Below are 16,658 nucleotides of genomic sequence, written 5' to 3' on the forward strand. Positions count from 1 at the left end.
GATCTCTTTGACATGTAATTTAAATGATGTAGAAAAGCCCAACAATAGCTCAATAATAAGTCAATAATATTATTAATCACAAGTAAATCAACAGCAAGTGAACAATAATATATAACAACAAATACATAATATATCAATAATCATACATAATGATAATAATAAATCAATAATAAATAATAAAATCATAGATATTCATCCCCCCCAGTCAAGGTAGCTCCTTCCTCCTTTTTAGAAGTAGTGATATAATAGCACAGGATTCATAATCACGGATGACGGTGATATAATCAATAATGCTCTCATAGATTGTCATCCCCCCCGCCCCGTTAGCCCTTGATATGCTGGAACAAGGATGTTACAGACATTGTGGATGGCATAATGCCAGCAGTGGTGTTTGTACGTGTGTTCCAGAGGTTACTAGAATGTCAATTCGTCCTAACATGTTTGTCTCTGCTGATGTTCTGGCCTTTAATGAGGGAGTGGGAGCTGTAGATGTCAAGCAGAGATCTTCTCTGATGTAGTAGGTGGTGTCAAGAATCTGCTCAAATCTGCATTGTCTTCATCCCCCTCCCACAGATTCCCCTGCCCATCTTCCACTTTGGCAGCTCTGCTGCTGTGCGGCTAGGGGAGACTGTCCTGGCCTTCGGGAACCCTCCACCCTACATATGGACCAGAACAATGTGGATGGTGAGCGGGAGAAGATTGCATGGAAGCATCAGTGTCATCGTGCACAGCGCCTTCACTACCGTGAGCTCCCACTGTGGTTTGGTCAGGATCGTTCAGAACTTGCTCACTGCAGCTTGAAAATGCAGTGAGTAAATTGTTCTTAGGTCTGCTGTCCCGTGTGTCTCTCTTTAGATCTCTATTCTTAAGGAGGAAGGTGCTTTGGACAACAAGGACTGGGTTCATCATAACAGATGACGGTGATATAATCACCAATGCCCAAGTCGTCCAGGGGGGCTGCAGAGTGCAGGTGAGCGACAGCAACGTAGTTTTACTAAAACTTCCATTTGTCATAGTTTGAAGAACAGGAAATAGGTCTGATTGTGTCCTCACTGATTTCCAGGTGGAGCTGAAGAGTGGAGATAGATTTGATGCCACCATCAGACGTGTGGATGAGGAGGTCAACATCGCCCTAATCCACATTAATTCATCGGTGAGAATGTGTGCCCCTCCTGTTTGGAATGCAAGGGGAGGGGTCACGAAGTCCAGTTCTCTTATACAGTCATGGGCTAAGACCACTCTGGGGAAGAAAGCCGTCTCTTTATTCCTGTTTGAAAAGGATCTGTGTCGCCACCTAGAGGGCAGTAGAGGTGATGTCCTAGGTGGAAGTTGTCTCTTGTGATGTTCTGGCCTTTACTGAGGGAGTGGGAGCTGTAGATGTCAGGCAGAGATCTTCTCTGATGTAGTAGGTGGTGTAAAAAAAACTGCTCAAATCTGCACCGTCTTTGTCTTCATCATCTCCCACAGATGAAGCTGCCCATCCTGCGACTCTGCACCTCCACAGCTGTGCGGTCAGGCCAATCGGTCCTAGCTTTCGGCAACTCTCCCTCCATGAATGGGACCGTCACTATGGGGATAGTGAGTGGAAGACGGTCCCTAAGAGGAAACATGATACAGCACAGCGCCGTGATCACTGTGAGCCCCCACTGTGGTGTCCGTGAAGATCGTTCAGAACTTACTGACTGAAGCTTCTGCCTCTTTTCTTTTAGGGAGGATTCTTGGGGGGGCACTTGTTACTATGGTGAGTGATTCTCATCTGAACAGAAGCTGGATTCTGACATTCAGATTATAATAAGATAATATTAACTATAACAAATAAGTGTAGTAATAGATATCCATTTTGAACAACAGGAAAATGGATTTGTGTCCGATGCTCTCATAGATTATCTCACACCCCCCCCCCCAGTCAAGGGAGCTCCTTCCTCCTTTTTAGAAGTGGGAATATAATCCTAGATATCGTGGATGCCACAACACCAGCAGTGGTGTCCATATTTGGTTTCCGGAGGTAAATGCCTGAACAGCAACAGGAAAATGGATTTGTTTCCACTGCTCTCATAGATTGTCATCCCCCCCCCCCCCCCCCCGTCAACCCTTGATATGCTGGAACAGGGATGTTACAGACATTGTGGATGGCATAATGCCAGCAGTGGTGTTTGTACGTGTGATCCAGAGGTTACTGAAAAAAATGTCAATTCGTCATGACATGTTTGTCTCTGCTGATGTTCTGGCCTTTAATGAGGGAGTGGGAGCTGTAGATGTCAAGCAGAGATCTTCTCTGATGTAGTAGGTGGTGTCAAGGATCTGCTCAAATCTGCATTGTCTTCATCGCCCTCCCACAGATTCCCCTGCCCATCCTGCGACTCTGCAGCTCCACAGCTGTGCGGCCAGGCCAGACGTTCATCGCTGTTGGCAATCCTCCAGCATTCAAATACACTGTTACACCGGGCATTGTAAGCCACAGAAGGCTGTATGGGGACTACGATATCATCGTCCACAGCGCCTTCACTACTGTGAGCTCCCACTGTGGTTTGGTCAGTGTGTCTGTGAGGATCGTTCAGAACTTACTGACTGCAGCTTCTCCCTCTTCTCTTCTAGGGAGGATTCTCGGGGGGCGGGGCGGCGCTTGTCAATATGGTTGTCATACATATGCAAAACTGCAGCTGTGAAAAATAACTAATTTTTTTATTTCAATATTTGTTCTTAGGTCTGCTGTCCCGTGTGTCTCTCTTGAGATCTCTATTCTTAAGGAGGAAGGTGCTTTGGACAACAAGGACTGGGTTCATCATAACAGATGATGGTGATATAATCACCAATGCCCAAGTCGTCCAGGGGAGCTGCAGAGTGCAGGTGAGCGACAGCAACGTAGTTTTACTAAAACTTCCATTTGTCATAGTTTGAAGAACAGGAAATAGGTCTGATTGTGTCCTCACTGATTTCCAGGTGGAGCTGAAAAGTGGAGATAGATTTGATGCCACCATCAGACGTGTGGATGAGGAGGTCAACATCGCCCTAATCCACATTAATTCATCGGTGAGAATGTGTGCCCCTCCTGTTTGGAATGCAAGGGGAGGGGTCACGAAGTCCAGTTCTCTTATACAGTCATGGGCTAAGACCACTCTGGGGAAGAAAGCCGTCTCTTTATTCCTGTTTGAAAAGGATCTGTGTCGCCACCTAGAGGGCAGTAGAGGTGATGTCCTAGGTGGAAGTTGTCTCTTGTGATGTTCTGGCCTTTACTGAGGGAGTGGGAGCTGTAGATGTCAGGCAGAGATCTTCTCTGATGTAGTAGGTGGTGTAAAAAAAACTGCTCAAATCTGCACCGTCTTTGTCTTCATCATCTCCCACAGATGAAGCTGCCCATCCTGCGACTCTGCACCTCCACAGCTGTGCGGTCAGGCCAATCGGTCCTAGCTTTCGGCAACTCTCCCTCCATGAATGGGACCGTCACTATGGGGATAGTGAGTGGAAGACGGTCCCTAAGAGGAAACATGATACAGCACAGCGCCGTGATCACTGTGAGCCCCCACTGTGGTGTCCGTGAAGATCGTTCAGAACTTACTGACTGAAGCTTCTGCCTCTTTTCTTTTAGGGAGGATTCTTGGGGGGGCACTTGTTACTATGGTGAGTGATTCTCATCTGAACAGAAGCTGGATTCTGACATTCAGATTATAATAAGATAATATTAACTATAACAAATAAGTGTAGTAATAGATATCCATTTTGAACAACAGGAAAATGGATTTGTGTCCATTGCTCTCATAGATTAACTCACCCCCCCCCCCCCCCCCCCCCAGTCAAGGGAGCTCCTTCCTCCTTTTTAGAAGTGGGAATATAATCCTAGATATCGACGATGCCACAACACCAGCAGTGGTGTCCATATTTGGTTTCCGGAGGTAAATGCCTGAACAGCAACAGGAAAATGGATTTGTTTCCACTGCTCTCATAGATTGTCATCCCCCCCCCCCCCCCGTCAACCCTTGATATGCTGGAACAGGGATGTTACAGACATTGTGGATGGCATAATGCCAGCAGTGGTGTTTGTACGTGTGATCCAGAGGTTACTGAAAAAATGTCAATTCGTCATGACATGTTTGTCTCTGCTGATGTTCTGGCCTTTAATGAGGGAGTGGGAGCTGTAGATGTCAAGCAGAGATCTTCTCTGATGTAGTAGGTGGTGTCAAGGATCTGCTCAAATCTGCATTGTCTTCATCGCCCTCCCACAGATTCCCCTGCCCATCCTGCGACTCTGCAGCTCCACAGCTGTGCGGCCAGGCCAGACGTTCATCGCTGTTGGCAATCCTCCAGCATTCAAATACACTGTTACACTGGGCATTGTAAGCCACAGAAGGCTGTATGGGGACTACGATATCATCGTCCACAGCGCCTTCACTACTGTGAGCTCCCACTGTGGTTTGGTCAGTGTGTCTGTGAGGATCGTTCAGAACTTACTGACTGCAGCTTCTCCCTGTTTTCTTTTAGGAAGAATTCTCGGGGGGACCGCTGATAAATCTGGTGAGTGATGTTTATCTGAGCAGAAGCTGGATTCTGACATTCAGATTATAATAAGATAATATTAACTATAATAAATAAGTTTAATAATAGCTATCCATTATGAACAATAGGAAAATGGATTTGTGTCCTTTGCTCTCATAGATTATCATCCCCCCCACCAGTCAAGGGAGCTCCTTCCTCCTTTTTAGAAGTAGGAATATAATCCCAGATATCGTGGATGCCACAACACCAGCAGTGGTGTCCATATTATGTTTCTGGAAGTAAGTGCCTGAACCTCTGTTCACTGAGCTGAAGGCTGGCTGTAGTGATGGGATGTTGAAGCCTCAGCTGCGTTTACCTGGACAAAAGTAATCGCAATGAAGATCAGAATAAAAATGCGTCATGTAAACATTGATTTTAAATGATTGATCTTTATGCTAAGTCTCTGATGATGTGTTAACAGAAGTATACTAGTACTTTCAGAGACACAGATGAGCTCCTTATGGAGCCTTTATAATTTGAAATCAACTTTGAGTGTAACATCATGTTAATTCCTCTTCAAAAACAGCCCCAAGTCGGTATTTTGATCCATTCAAGCATTTCTGAGTATTCCTCTAAAACCTGTTCTCTGAGCGGATTGACACACATATGCAAAAATGGAGCTGCGGAAATAACTAACTTTTTATTTTCAAAATCGTTCTTTAGTGTAACAAAGGAAATATATTCTCATATATATGCATGTAGGCTTAAGAATTGCATGCTATATGCCCCTTAAATATGTTGTCACCTCTGTCTCTCTTTAGATCTCTATTCTTCAGGAGGGAGGCTTGGCTGACACGGACTGGGTTCATAGTCACGGATGATGGTGATATAATCACCAATGCCCACATTGTCTGGGAGAGCTGCAGAGTGCAGGTGAGCACAGCAACGTAGTTTTACTAGAACTTCAAGTCGTCATATTTTGAAGAACAGGAAATAGGTCTGATTGTGTCCTCACCGTTTTCCAGGTGGAGCTGAGAAGTGGAGATAGATTTGATGCCACCATCAAACCTATGGATGAGGCCGATATCGCCCTAATCCACATTAATTCATCGGTGAGAATGTGCTTCCTCTTTGTCCTCTTCCTCTCCTTCCTCATTCTCCAGTTTTCTTTCTTTTCCTCTTCCTCTCCCTTTTCCCCTTTCCTTCTTTTTAACCCACCACTTTATTTAGAGTCAGTTCACAGCTTTGGTTGTCTGAAGGCACTACCCAAAACACGAGAAAAATCAAATCAACTTTGCTCATTGCAGTTGTCATATTCAAAGTATTTAGTCAGCCCCCAAAAGTTCTCCCACTTCAAAGATGAGAGAGGCATGAGAACAAAATAAGGATCATAAAGAACATTATAGAACAAAAAAGACATCAGAGTAAGAATGGTTAGTTATTCAGACCAATAGAACAACTGAATAACAGCTGTTTATTTCCTTTTAAAAATCTATGGGGTTTTGGCTTGCTGTGACCAACAGGTACTTCCTGTTTGGAATGCAAAGGGAGGGGTCACTAAGTCCAATTCTCTCATACAGTCATGGGCTGAGTAGTGATCAGAAGAAAGTGGGTAAGAGCCAACGTCATTCAGCACAGCGCCTTGCAGCTGCTGCTGCACGGCCAGGGGAGTCGGTCCTGGCCGTTGGGAACCCTACGCGTTTAAAGGGAACTGTAACACATGGCATCGTTAATATTAAGACCGATGTGATACAGCACAGCGCCATCACTACTGTGAGCTCCCACTGTGGTTTGGTCAGCGTGTCTGTGAGGATCGTTCAGAACTTACTGACTGCAGCTTCTCCCTGTTTTCTTTTAGGGAGGATTCTCGGGGGAGCCGCTGATAAATCTGGTGAGTGATGTTCATCTGAGCAGAAGCTGGATTCTGACATTCAGAGTATAATTAGATAATATTAACTATAATAAATAAGTCTAATAATAGCTATCCATTTTGATCAACAGGGAAATGGATTTGTTTCCACTGCTCTCATAGATTGTCAACCCCCACCCCAATGTTGGAACAGGAATGTTACAGACATTGTGGATGTCATAATGCCAGCAGTGGTGTTTGTACGTGTGTTCCAGAGGTTACTAGAATGTCAATTCGTCCTAACATGTTTGTCTCTGCTGATGTTCTGGCCTTTAATGAGGGAGTGGGAGCTGTAGATGTCAAGCAGAGATCTTCTCTGATGTAGTAGGTGGTGTCAAGAATCTGCTCAAATCTGCATTGTCTTCATCCCCCTCCCACAGATTCCCCTGCCCATCTTCCACTTTGGCAGCTCTGCTGCTGTGCGGCTAGGGGAGACTGTCCTGGCCTTCGGGAACCCTCCACCCTACATATGGACCAGAACAATGTGGATGGTGAGCGGGAGAAGATTGCATGGAAGCATCAGTGTCATCGTGCACAGCGCCTTCACTACCGTGAGCTCCCACTGTGGTTTGGTCAGGATCGTTCAGAACTTGCTCACTGCAGCTTGAAAATGCAGTGAGTAAATTGTTCTTAGGTCTGCTGTCCCGTGTGTCTCTCTTTAGATCTCTATTCTTAAGGAGGAAGGTGCTTTGGACAACAAGGACTGGGTTCATCATAACAGATGACGGTGATATAATCACCAATGCCCAAGTCGTCCAGGGGGGCTGCAGAGTGCAGGTGAGCGACAGCAACGTAGTTTTACTAAAACTTCCATTTGTCATAGTTTGAAGAACAGGAAATAGGTCTGATTGTGTCCTCACTGATTTCCAGGTGGAGCTGAAGAGTGGAGATAGATTTGATGCCACCATCAGACGTGTGGATGAGGAGGTCAACATCGCCCTAATCCACATTAATTCATCGGTGAGAATGTGTGCCCCTCCTGTTTGGAATGCAAGGGGAGGGGTCACGAAGTCCAGTTCTCTTATACAGTCATGGGCTAAGACCACTCTGGGGAAGAAAGCCGTCTCTTTATTCCTGTTTGAAAAGGATCTGTGTCGCCACCTAGAGGGCAGTAGAGGTGATGTCCTAGGTGGAAGTTGTCTCTTGTGATGTTCTGGCCTTTACTGAGGGAGTGGGAGCTGTAGATGTCAGGCAGAGATCTTCTCTGATGTAGTAGGTGGTGTAAAAAAAACTGCTCAAATCTGCACCGTCTTTGTCTTCATCATCTCCCACAGATGAAGCTGCCCATCCTGCGACTCTGCACCTCCACAGCTGTGCGGTCAGGCCAATCGGTCCTAGCTTTCGGCAACTCTCCCTCCATGAATGGGACCGTCACTATGGGGATAGTGAGTGGAAGACGGTCCCTAAGAGGAAACATGATACAGCACAGCGCCGTGATCACTGTGAGCCCCCACTGTGGTGTCCGTGAAGATCGTTCAGAACTTACTGACTGAAGCTTCTGCCTCTTTTCTTTTAGGGAGGATTCTTGGGGGGGCACTTGTTACTATGGTGAGTGATTCTCATCTGAACAGAAGCTGGATTCTGACATTCAGATTATAATAAGATAATATTAACTATAACAAATAAGTGTAGTAATAGATATCCATTTTGAACAACAGGAAAATGGATTTGTGTCCATTGCTCTCATAGATTAACTCACCCCCCCCCCCCCCCCCCAGTCAAGGGAGCTCCTTCCTCCTTTTTAGAAGTGGGAATATAATCCTAGATATCGACGATGCCACAACACCAGCAGTGGTGTCCATATTTGGTTTCCGGAGGTAAATGCCTGAACAGCAACAGGAAAATGGATTTGTTTCCACTGCTCTCATAGATTGTCATCCCCCCCCCCCCCCCGTCAACCCTTGATATGCTGGAACAGGGATGTTACAGACATTGTGGATGGCATAATGCCAGCAGTGGTGTTTGTACGTGTGATCCAGAGGTTACTGAAAAAATGTCAATTCGTCATGACATGTTTGTCTCTGCTGATGTTCTGGCCTTTAATGAGGGAGTGGGAGCTGTAGATGTCAAGCAGAGATCTTCTCTGATGTAGTAGGTGGTGTCAAGGATCTGCTCAAATCTGCATTGTCTTCATCGCCCTCCCACAGATTCCCCTGCCCATCCTGCGACTCTGCAGCTCCACAGCTGTGCGGCCAGGCCAGACGTTCATCGCTGTTGGCAATCCTCCAGCATTCAAATACACTGTTACACTGGGCATTGTAAGCCACAGAAGGCTGTATGGGGACTACGATATCATCGTCCACAGCGCCTTCACTACTGTGAGCTCCCACTGTGGTTTGGTCAGTGTGTCTGTGAGGATCGTTCAGAACTTACTGACTGCAGCTTCTCCCTGTTTTCTTTTAGGAAGAATTCTCGGGGGGACCGCTGATAAATCTGGTGAGTGATGTTTATCTGAGCAGAAGCTGGATTCTGACATTCAGATTATAATAAGATAATATTAACTATAATAAATAAGTTTAATAATAGCTATCCATTATGAACAATAGGAAAATGGATTTGTGTCCTTTGCTCTCATAGATTATCATCCCCCCCACCAGTCAAGGGAGCTCCTTCCTCCTTTTTAGAAGTAGGAATATAATCCCAGATATCGTGGATGCCACAACACCAGCAGTGGTGTCCATATTATGTTTCTGGAAGTAAGTGCCTGAACCTCTGTTCACTGAGCTGAAGGCTGGCTGTAGTGATGGGATGTTGAAGCCTCAGCTGCGTTTACCTGGACAAAAGTAATCGCAATGAAGATCAGAATAAAAATGCGTCATGTAAACATTGATTTTAAATGATTGATCTTTATGCTAAGTCTCTGATGATGTGTTAACAGAAGTATACTAGTACTTTCAGAGACACAGATGAGCTCCTTATGGAGCCTTTATAATTTGAAATCAACTTTGAGTGTAACATCATGTTAATTCCTCTTCAAAAACAGCCCCAAGTCGGTATTTTGATCCATTCAAGCATTTCTGAGTATTCCTCTAAAACCTGTTCTCTGAGCGGATTGACACACATATGCAAAAATGGAGCTGCGGAAATAACTAACTTTTTATTTTCAAAATCGTTCTTTAGTGTAACAAAGGAAATATATTCTCATATATATGCATGTAGGCTTAAGAATTGCATGCTATATGCCCCTTAAATATGTTGTCACCTCTGTCTCTCTTTAGATCTCTATTCTTCAGGAGGGAGGCTTGGCTGACACGGACTGGGTTCATAGTCACGGATGATGGTGATATAATCACCAATGCCCACATTGTCTGGGAGAGCTGCAGAGTGCAGGTGAGCACAGCAACGTAGTTTTACTAGAACTTCAAGTCGTCATATTTTGAAGAACAGGAAATAGGTCTGATTGTGTCCTCACCGTTTTCCAGGTGGAGCTGAGAAGTGGAGATAGATTTGATGCCACCATCAAACCTATGGATGAGGCCGATATCGCCCTAATCCACATTAATTCATCGGTGAGAATGTGCTTCCTCTTTGTCCTCTTCCTCTCCTTCCTCATTCTCCAGTTTTCTTTCTTTTCCTCTTCCTCTCCCTTTTCCCCTTTCCTTCTTTTTAACCCACCACTTTATTTAGAGTCAGTTCACAGCTTTGGTTGTCTGAAGGCACTACCCAAAACACGAGAAAAATCAAATCAACTTTGCTCATTGCAGTTGTCATATTCAAAGTATTTAGTCAGCCCCCAAAAGTTCTCCCACTTCAAAGATGAGAGAGGCATGAGAACAAAATAAGGATCATAAAGAACATTATAGAACAAAAAAGACATCAGAGTAAGAATGGTTAGTTATTCAGACCAATAGAACAACTGAATAACAGCTGTTTATTTCCTTTTAAAAATCTATGGGGTTTTGGCTTGCTGTGACCAACAGGTACTTCCTGTTTGGAATGCAAAGGGAGGGGTCACTAAGTCCAATTCTCTCATACAGTCATGGGCTGAGTAGTGATCAGAAGAAAGTGGGTAAGAGCCAACGTCATTCAGCACAGCGCCTTGCAGCTGCTGCTGCACGGCCAGGGGAGTCGGTCCTGGCCGTTGGGAACCCTACGCGTTTAAAGGGAACTGTAACACATGGCATCGTTAATATTAAGACCGATGTGATACAGCACAGCGCCATCACTACTGTGAGCTCCCACTGTGGTTTGGTCAGCGTGTCTGTGAGGATCGTTCAGAACTTACTGACTGCAGCTTCTCCCTGTTTTCTTTTAGGGAGGATTCTCGGGGGAGCCGCTGATAAATCTGGTGAGTGATGTTCATCTGAGCAGAAGCTGGATTCTGACATTCAGAGTATAATTAGATAATATTAACTATAATAAATAAGTCTAATAATAGCTATCCATTTTGATCAACAGGGAAATGGATTTGTTTCCACTGCTCTCATAGATTGTCAACCCCCACCCCAATGTTGGAACAGGAATGTTACAGACATTGTGGATGTCATAATGCCAGCAGTGGTGTTTGTACGTGTGTTCCAGAGGTTACTAGAATGTCAATTCGTCCTAACATGTTTGTCTCTGCTGATGTTCTGGCCTTTAATGAGGGAGTGGGAGCTGTAGATGTCAAGCAGAGATCTTCTCTGATGTAGTAGGTGGTGTCAAGAATCTGCTCAAATCTGCATTGTCTTCATCCCCCTCCCACAGATTCCCCTGCCCATCTTCCACTTTGGCAGCTCTGCTGCTGTGCGGCTAGGGGAGACTGTCCTGGCCTTCGGGAACCCTCCACCCTACATATGGACCAGAACAATGTGGATGGTGAGCGGGAGAAGATTGCATGGAAGCATCAGTGTCATCGTGCACAGCGCCTTCACTACCGTGAGCTCCCACTGTGGTTTGGTCAGGATCGTTCAGAACTTGCTCACTGCAGCTTGAAAATGCAGTGAGTAAATTGTTCTTAGGTCTGCTGTCCCGTGTGTCTCTCTTTAGATCTCTATTCTTAAGGAGGAAGGTGCTTTGGACAACAAGGACTGGGTTCATCATAACAGATGACGGTGATATAATCACCAATGCCCAAGTCGTCCAGGGGGGCTGCAGAGTGCAGGTGAGCGACAGCAACGTAGTTTTACTAAAACTTCCATTTGTCATAGTTTGAAGAACAGGAAATAGGTCTGATTGTGTCCTCACTGATTTCCAGGTGGAGCTGAAGAGTGGAGATAGATTTGATGCCACCATCAGACGTGTGGATGAGGAGGTCAACATCGCCCTAATCCACATTAATTCATCGGTGAGAATGTGTGCCCCTCCTGTTTGGAATGCAAGGGGAGGGGTCACGAAGTCCAGTTCTCTTATACAGTCATGGGCTAAGACCACTCTGGGGAAGAAAGCCGTCTCTTTATTCCTGTTTGAAAAGGATCTGTGTCGCCACCTAGAGGGCAGTAGAGGTGATGTCCTAGGTGGAAGTTGTCTCTTGTGATGTTCTGGCCTTTACTGAGGGAGTGGGAGCTGTAGATGTCAGGCAGAGATCTTCTCTGATGTAGTAGGTGGTGTAAAAAAAACTGCTCAAATCTGCACCGTCTTTGTCTTCATCATCTCCCACAGATGAAGCTGCCCATCCTGCGACTCTGCACCTCCACAGCTGTGCGGTCAGGCCAATCGGTCCTAGCTTTCGGCAACTCTCCCTCCATGAATGGGACCGTCACTATGGGGATAGTGAGTGGAAGACGGTCCCTAAGAGGAAACATGATACAGCACAGCGCCGTGATCACTGTGAGCCCCCACTGTGGTGTCCGTGAAGATCGTTCAGAACTTACTGACTGAAGCTTCTGCCTCTTTTCTTTTAGGGAGGATTCTTGGGGGGGCACTTGTTACTATGGTGAGTGATTCTCATCTGAACAGAAGCTGGATTCTGACATTCAGATTATAATAAGATAATATTAACTATAACAAATAAGTGTAGTAATAGATATCCATTTTGAACAACAGGAAAATGGATTTGTGTCCATTGCTCTCATAGATTAACTCACCCCCCCCCCCCCCCCCCCCAGTCAAGGGAGCTCCTTCCTCCTTTTTAGAAGTGGGAATATAATCCTAGATATCGACGATGCCACAACACCAGCAGTGGTGTCCATATTTGGTTTCCGGAGGTAAATGCCTGAACAGCAACAGGAAAATGGATTTGTTTCCACTGCTCTCATAGATTGTCATCCCCCCCCCCCCCCCGTCAACCCTTGATATGCTGGAACAGGGATGTTACAGACATTGTGGATGGCATAATGCCAGCAGTGGTGTTTGTACGTGTGATCCAGAGGTTACTGAAAAAATGTCAATTCGTCATGACATGTTTGTCTCTGCTGATGTTCTGGCCTTTAATGAGGGAGTGGGAGCTGTAGATGTCAAGCAGAGATCTTCTCTGATGTAGTAGGTGGTGTCAAGGATCTGCTCAAATCTGCATTGTCTTCATCGCCCTCCCACAGATTCCCCTGCCCATCCTGCGACTCTGCAGCTCCACAGCTGTGCGGCCAGGCCAGACGTTCATCGCTGTTGGCAATCCTCCAGCATTCAAATACACTGTTACACTGGGCATTGTAAGCCACAGAAGGCTGTATGGGGACTACGATATCATCGTCCACAGCGCCTTCACTACTGTGAGCTCCCACTGTGGTTTGGTCAGTGTGTCTGTGAGGATCGTTCAGAACTTACTGACTGCAGCTTCTCCCTGTTTTCTTTTAGGAAGAATTCTCGGGGGGACCGCTGATAAATCTGGTGAGTGATGTTTATCTGAGCAGAAGCTGGATTCTGACATTCAGATTATAATAAGATAATATTAACTATAATAAATAAGTTTAATAATAGCTATCCATTATGAACAATAGGAAAATGGATTTGTGTCCTTTGCTCTCATAGATTATCATCCCCCCCACCAGTCAAGGGAGCTCCTTCCTCCTTTTTAGAAGTAGGAATATAATCCCAGATATCGTGGATGCCACAACACCAGCAGTGGTGTCCATATTATGTTTCTGGAAGTAAGTGCCTGAACCTCTGTTCACTGAGCTGAAGGCTGGCTGTAGTGATGGGATGTTGAAGCCTCAGCTGCGTTTACCTGGACAAAAGTAATCGCAATGAAGATCAGAATAAAAATGCGTCATGTAAACATTGATTTTAAATGATTGATCTTTATGCTAAGTCTCTGATGATGTGTTAACAGAAGTATACTAGTACTTTCAGAGACACAGATGAGCTCCTTATGGAGCCTTTATAATTTGAAATCAACTTTGAGTGTAACATCATGTTAATTCCTCTTCAAAAACAGCCCCAAGTCGGTATTTTGATCCATTCAAGCATTTCTGAGTATTCCTCTAAAACCTGTTCTCTGAGCGGATTGACACACATATGCAAAAATGGAGCTGCGGAAATAACTAACTTTTTATTTTCAAAATCGTTCTTTAGTGTAACAAAAGAAATATATTCTCATATATATGCATGTAGGCTTAAGAATTGCATGCTATATGCCCCTTAAATATGTTGTCACCTCTGTCTCTCTTTAGATCTCTATTCTTCAGGAGGGAGGCTTGGCTGACACGGACTGGGTTCATAGTCACGGATGATGGTGATATAATCACCAATGCCCACATTGTCTGGGAGAGCTGCAGAGTGCAGGTGAGCACAGCAACGTAGTTTTACTAGAACTTCAAGTCGTCATATTTTGAAGAACAGGAAATAGGTCTGATTGTGTCCTCACCGTTTTCCAGGTGGAGCTGAGAAGTGGAGATAGATTTGATGCCACCATCAAACCTATGGATGAGGCCGATATCGCCCTAATCCACATTAATTCATCGGTGAGAATGTGCTTCCTCTTTGTCCTCTTCCTCTCCTTCCTCATTCTCCAGTTTTCTTTCTTTTCCTCTTCCTCTCCCTTTTCCCCTTTCCTTCTTTTTAACCCACCACTTTATTTAGAGTCAGTTCACAGCTTTGGTTGTCTGAAGGCACTACCCAAAACACGAGAAAAATCAAATCAACTTTGCTCATTGCAGTTGTCATATTCAAAGTATTTAGTCAGCCCCCAAAAGTTCTCCCACTTCAAAGATGAGAGAGGCATGAGAACAAAATAAGGATCATAAAGAACATTATAGAACAAAAAAGACATCAGAGTAAGAATGGTTAGTTATTCAGACCAATAGAACAACTGAATAACAGCTGTTTATTTCCTTTTAAAAATCTATGGGGTTTTGGCTTGCTGTGACCAACAGGTACTTCCTGTTTGGAATGCAAAGGGAGGGGTCACTAAGTCCAATTCTCTCATACAGTCATGGGCTGAGTAGTGATCAGAAGAAAGTGGGTAAGAGCCAACGTCATTCAGCACAGCGCCTTGCAGCTGCTGCTGCACGGCCAGGGGAGTCGGTCCTGGCCGTTGGGAACCCTACGCGTTTAAAGGGAACTGTAACACATGGCATCGTTAATATTAAGACCGATGTGATACAGCACAGCGCCATCACTACTGTGAGCTCCCACTGTGGTTTGGTCAGCGTGTCTGTGAGGATCGTTCAGAACTTACTGACTGCAGCTTCTCCCTGTTTTCTTTTAGGGAGGATTCTCGGGGGAGCCGCTGATAAATCTGGTGAGTGATGTTCATCTGAGCAGAAGCTGGATTCTGACATTCAGAGTATAATTAGATAATATTAACTATAATAAATAAGTCTAATAATAGCTATCCATTTTGATCAACAGGGAAATGGATTTGTTTCCACTGCTCTCATAGATTGTCAACCCCCACCCCAATGTTGGAACAGGAATGTTACAGACATTGTGGATGTCATAATGCCAGCAGTGGTGTTTGTACGTGTGTTCCAGAGGTTACTAGAATGTCAATTCGTCCTAACATGTTTGTCTCTGCTGATGTTCTGGCCTTTAATGAGGGAGTGGGAGCTGTAGATGTCAAGCAGAGATCTTCTCTGATGTAGTAGGTGGTGTCAAGAATCTGCTCAAATCTGCATTGTCTTCATCCCCCTCCCACAGATTCCCCTGCCCATCTTCCACTTTGGCAGCTCTGCTGCTGTGCGGCTAGGGGAGACTGTCCTGGCCTTCGGGAACCCTCCACCCTACATATGGACCAGAACAATGTGGATGGTGAGCGGGAGAAGATTGCATGGAAGCATCAGTGTCATCGTGCACAGCGCCTTCACTACCGTGAGCTCCCACTGTGGTTTGGTCAGGATCGTTCAGAACTTGCTCACTGCAGCTTGAAAATGCAGTGAGTAAATTGTTCTTAGGTCTGCTGTCCCGTGTGTCTCTCTTTAGATCTCTATTCTTAAGGAGGAAGGTGCTTTGGACAACAAGGACTGGGTTCATCATAACAGATGACGGTGATATAATCACCAATGCCCAAGTCGTCCAGGGGGGCTGCAGAGTGCAGGTGAGCGACAGCAACGTAGTTTTACTAAAACTTCCATTTGTCATAGTTTGAAGAACAGGAAATAGGTCTGATTGTGTCCTCACTGATTTCCAGGTGGAGCTGAAGAGTGGAGATAGATTTGATGCCACCATCAGACGTGTGGATGAGGAGGTCAACATCGCCCTAATCCACATTAATTCATCGGTGAGAATGTGTGCCCCTCCTGTTTGGAATGCAAGGGGAGGGGTCACGAAGTCCAGTTCTCTTATACAGTCATGGGCTAAGACCACTCTGGGGAAGAAAGCCGTCTCTTTATTCCTGTTTGAAAAGGATCTGTGTCGCCACCTAGAGGGCAGTAGAGGTGATGTCCTAGGTGGAAGTTGTCTCTTGTGATGTTCTGGCCTTTACTGAGGGAGTGGGAGCTGTAGATGTCAGGCAGAGATCTTCTCTGATGTAGTAGGTGGTGTAAAAAAAACTGCTCAAATCTGCACCGTCTTTGTCTTCATCATCTCCCACAGATGAAGCTGCCCATCCTGCGACTCTGCACCTCCACAGCTGTGCGGTCAGGCCAATCGGTCCTAGCTTTCGGCAACTCTCCCTCCATGAATGGGACCGTCACTATGGGGATAGTGAGTGGAAGACGGTCCCTAAGAGGAAACATGATACAGCACAGCGCCGTGATCACTGTGAGCCCCCACTGTGGTGTCCGTGAAGATCGTTCAGAACTTACTGACTGAAGCTTCTGCCTCTTTTCTTTTAGGGAGGATTCTTGGGGGGGCACTTGTTACTATGGTGAGTGATTCTCATCTGAACAGAAGCTGGATTCTGACATTCAGATTATAATAAGATAATATTAACTATAATAAATAAGTGTAGTAATAGATATCCATTTTGAACAACAGGAAAATG

The 16,658-nt window shown here is 45.3% G+C and overlaps 2 protein-coding genes across 7 annotated transcripts; both read left to right on the top strand.

Moving 5' to 3' along the window:
• Positions 1-6,808, top strand: LOC105356541. The gene is made up of 12 exons (XM_023949788.1): positions 1-744; positions 856-970; positions 1,064-1,153; positions 1,468-1,516; positions 2,389-2,510; positions 4,477-4,509; positions 4,651-4,769; positions 5,292-5,403; positions 5,496-5,582; positions 6,329-6,361; positions 6,472-6,596; positions 6,760-6,808. Exons 1-12 carry the CDS (start codon positions 704-706, stop codon positions 6,806-6,808), a joined length of 975 nt encoding a protein of 324 aa, XP_023805556.1. The 5' UTR covers positions 1-703.
• On the top strand, positions 6,574-16,360 carry LOC111946378. Of its 6 annotated transcripts, XM_023949214.1 has the most exons (15): positions 6,574-6,930; positions 7,042-7,156; positions 7,250-7,339; positions 7,654-7,702; positions 8,576-8,697; positions 8,783-8,815; positions 12,835-13,005; positions 13,091-13,123; positions 13,265-13,383; positions 13,906-14,017; positions 14,110-14,196; positions 14,943-14,975; positions 15,086-15,193; positions 15,374-15,544; positions 15,656-16,360. In XM_023949214.1, the coding sequence occupies exons 1-15, from the start codon at positions 6,890-6,892 to the stop codon at positions 15,716-15,718; spliced, it is 1,347 nt and encodes a 448-aa protein (XP_023804982.1). In that variant the 5' UTR covers positions 6,574-6,889; the 3' UTR covers positions 15,719-16,360. The 6 variants fall into 6 exon arrangements, 3 of the variants coding, with proteins under 3 accessions (XP_023804982.1, XP_023804983.1, XP_023804984.1); XR_002872061.1 differs by lacking the exons at positions 12,835-13,005; positions 13,091-13,123; positions 13,265-13,383; ... (4 more) ...; positions 15,374-15,544; positions 15,656-16,360 and adding exons at positions 8,957-9,075; positions 9,598-9,709; positions 9,802-9,888; ... (3 more) ...; positions 11,348-11,645; positions 11,960-12,341; XR_002872062.1 differs by lacking the exons at positions 12,835-13,005; positions 13,091-13,123; positions 13,265-13,383; ... (4 more) ...; positions 15,374-15,544; positions 15,656-16,360 and adding exons at positions 8,957-9,075; positions 9,598-9,709; positions 9,802-9,888; ... (3 more) ...; positions 11,348-12,127; positions 12,202-12,340.
• Positions 16,361-16,658: the final 298 nt, after the last annotated feature.

Source organism: Oryzias latipes, chromosome 19 (genome assembly GCF_002234675.1).
Source record: "Oryzias latipes chromosome 19, ASM223467v1".
Classification (NCBI taxonomy): domain Eukaryota; kingdom Metazoa; phylum Chordata; class Actinopteri; order Beloniformes; family Adrianichthyidae; genus Oryzias; species Oryzias latipes.

Bases quoted from the DNA above. Each gene is read 5' to 3' on its own strand.
- LOC105356541 (XM_023949788.1), top strand. From the start codon at position 704: ATGGAAGCATCAGTGTCATCGTGCACAGCGCCTTCACTACC. The intron at 4,770-5,291 runs GTAAGTGCCTGA...GTCTCTCTTTAG, and splicing joins TCCATATTATGTTTCTGGAA to ATCTCTATTCTTCAGGAGGG. The intron at 5,404-5,495 runs GTGAGCACAGCA...ACCGTTTTCCAG, and splicing joins GGGAGAGCTGCAGAGTGCAG to GTGGAGCTGAGAAGTGGAGA.
- LOC111946378 (XM_023949214.1), top strand. From the start codon at position 6,890: ATGGAAGCATCAGTGTCATCGTGCACAGCGCCTTCACTACC. The intron at 7,157-7,249 runs GTGAGCGACAGC...ACTGATTTCCAG, and splicing joins AGGGGGGCTGCAGAGTGCAG to GTGGAGCTGAAGAGTGGAGA. The intron at 13,384-13,905 runs GTAAGTGCCTGA...GTCTCTCTTTAG, and splicing joins TCCATATTATGTTTCTGGAA to ATCTCTATTCTTCAGGAGGG.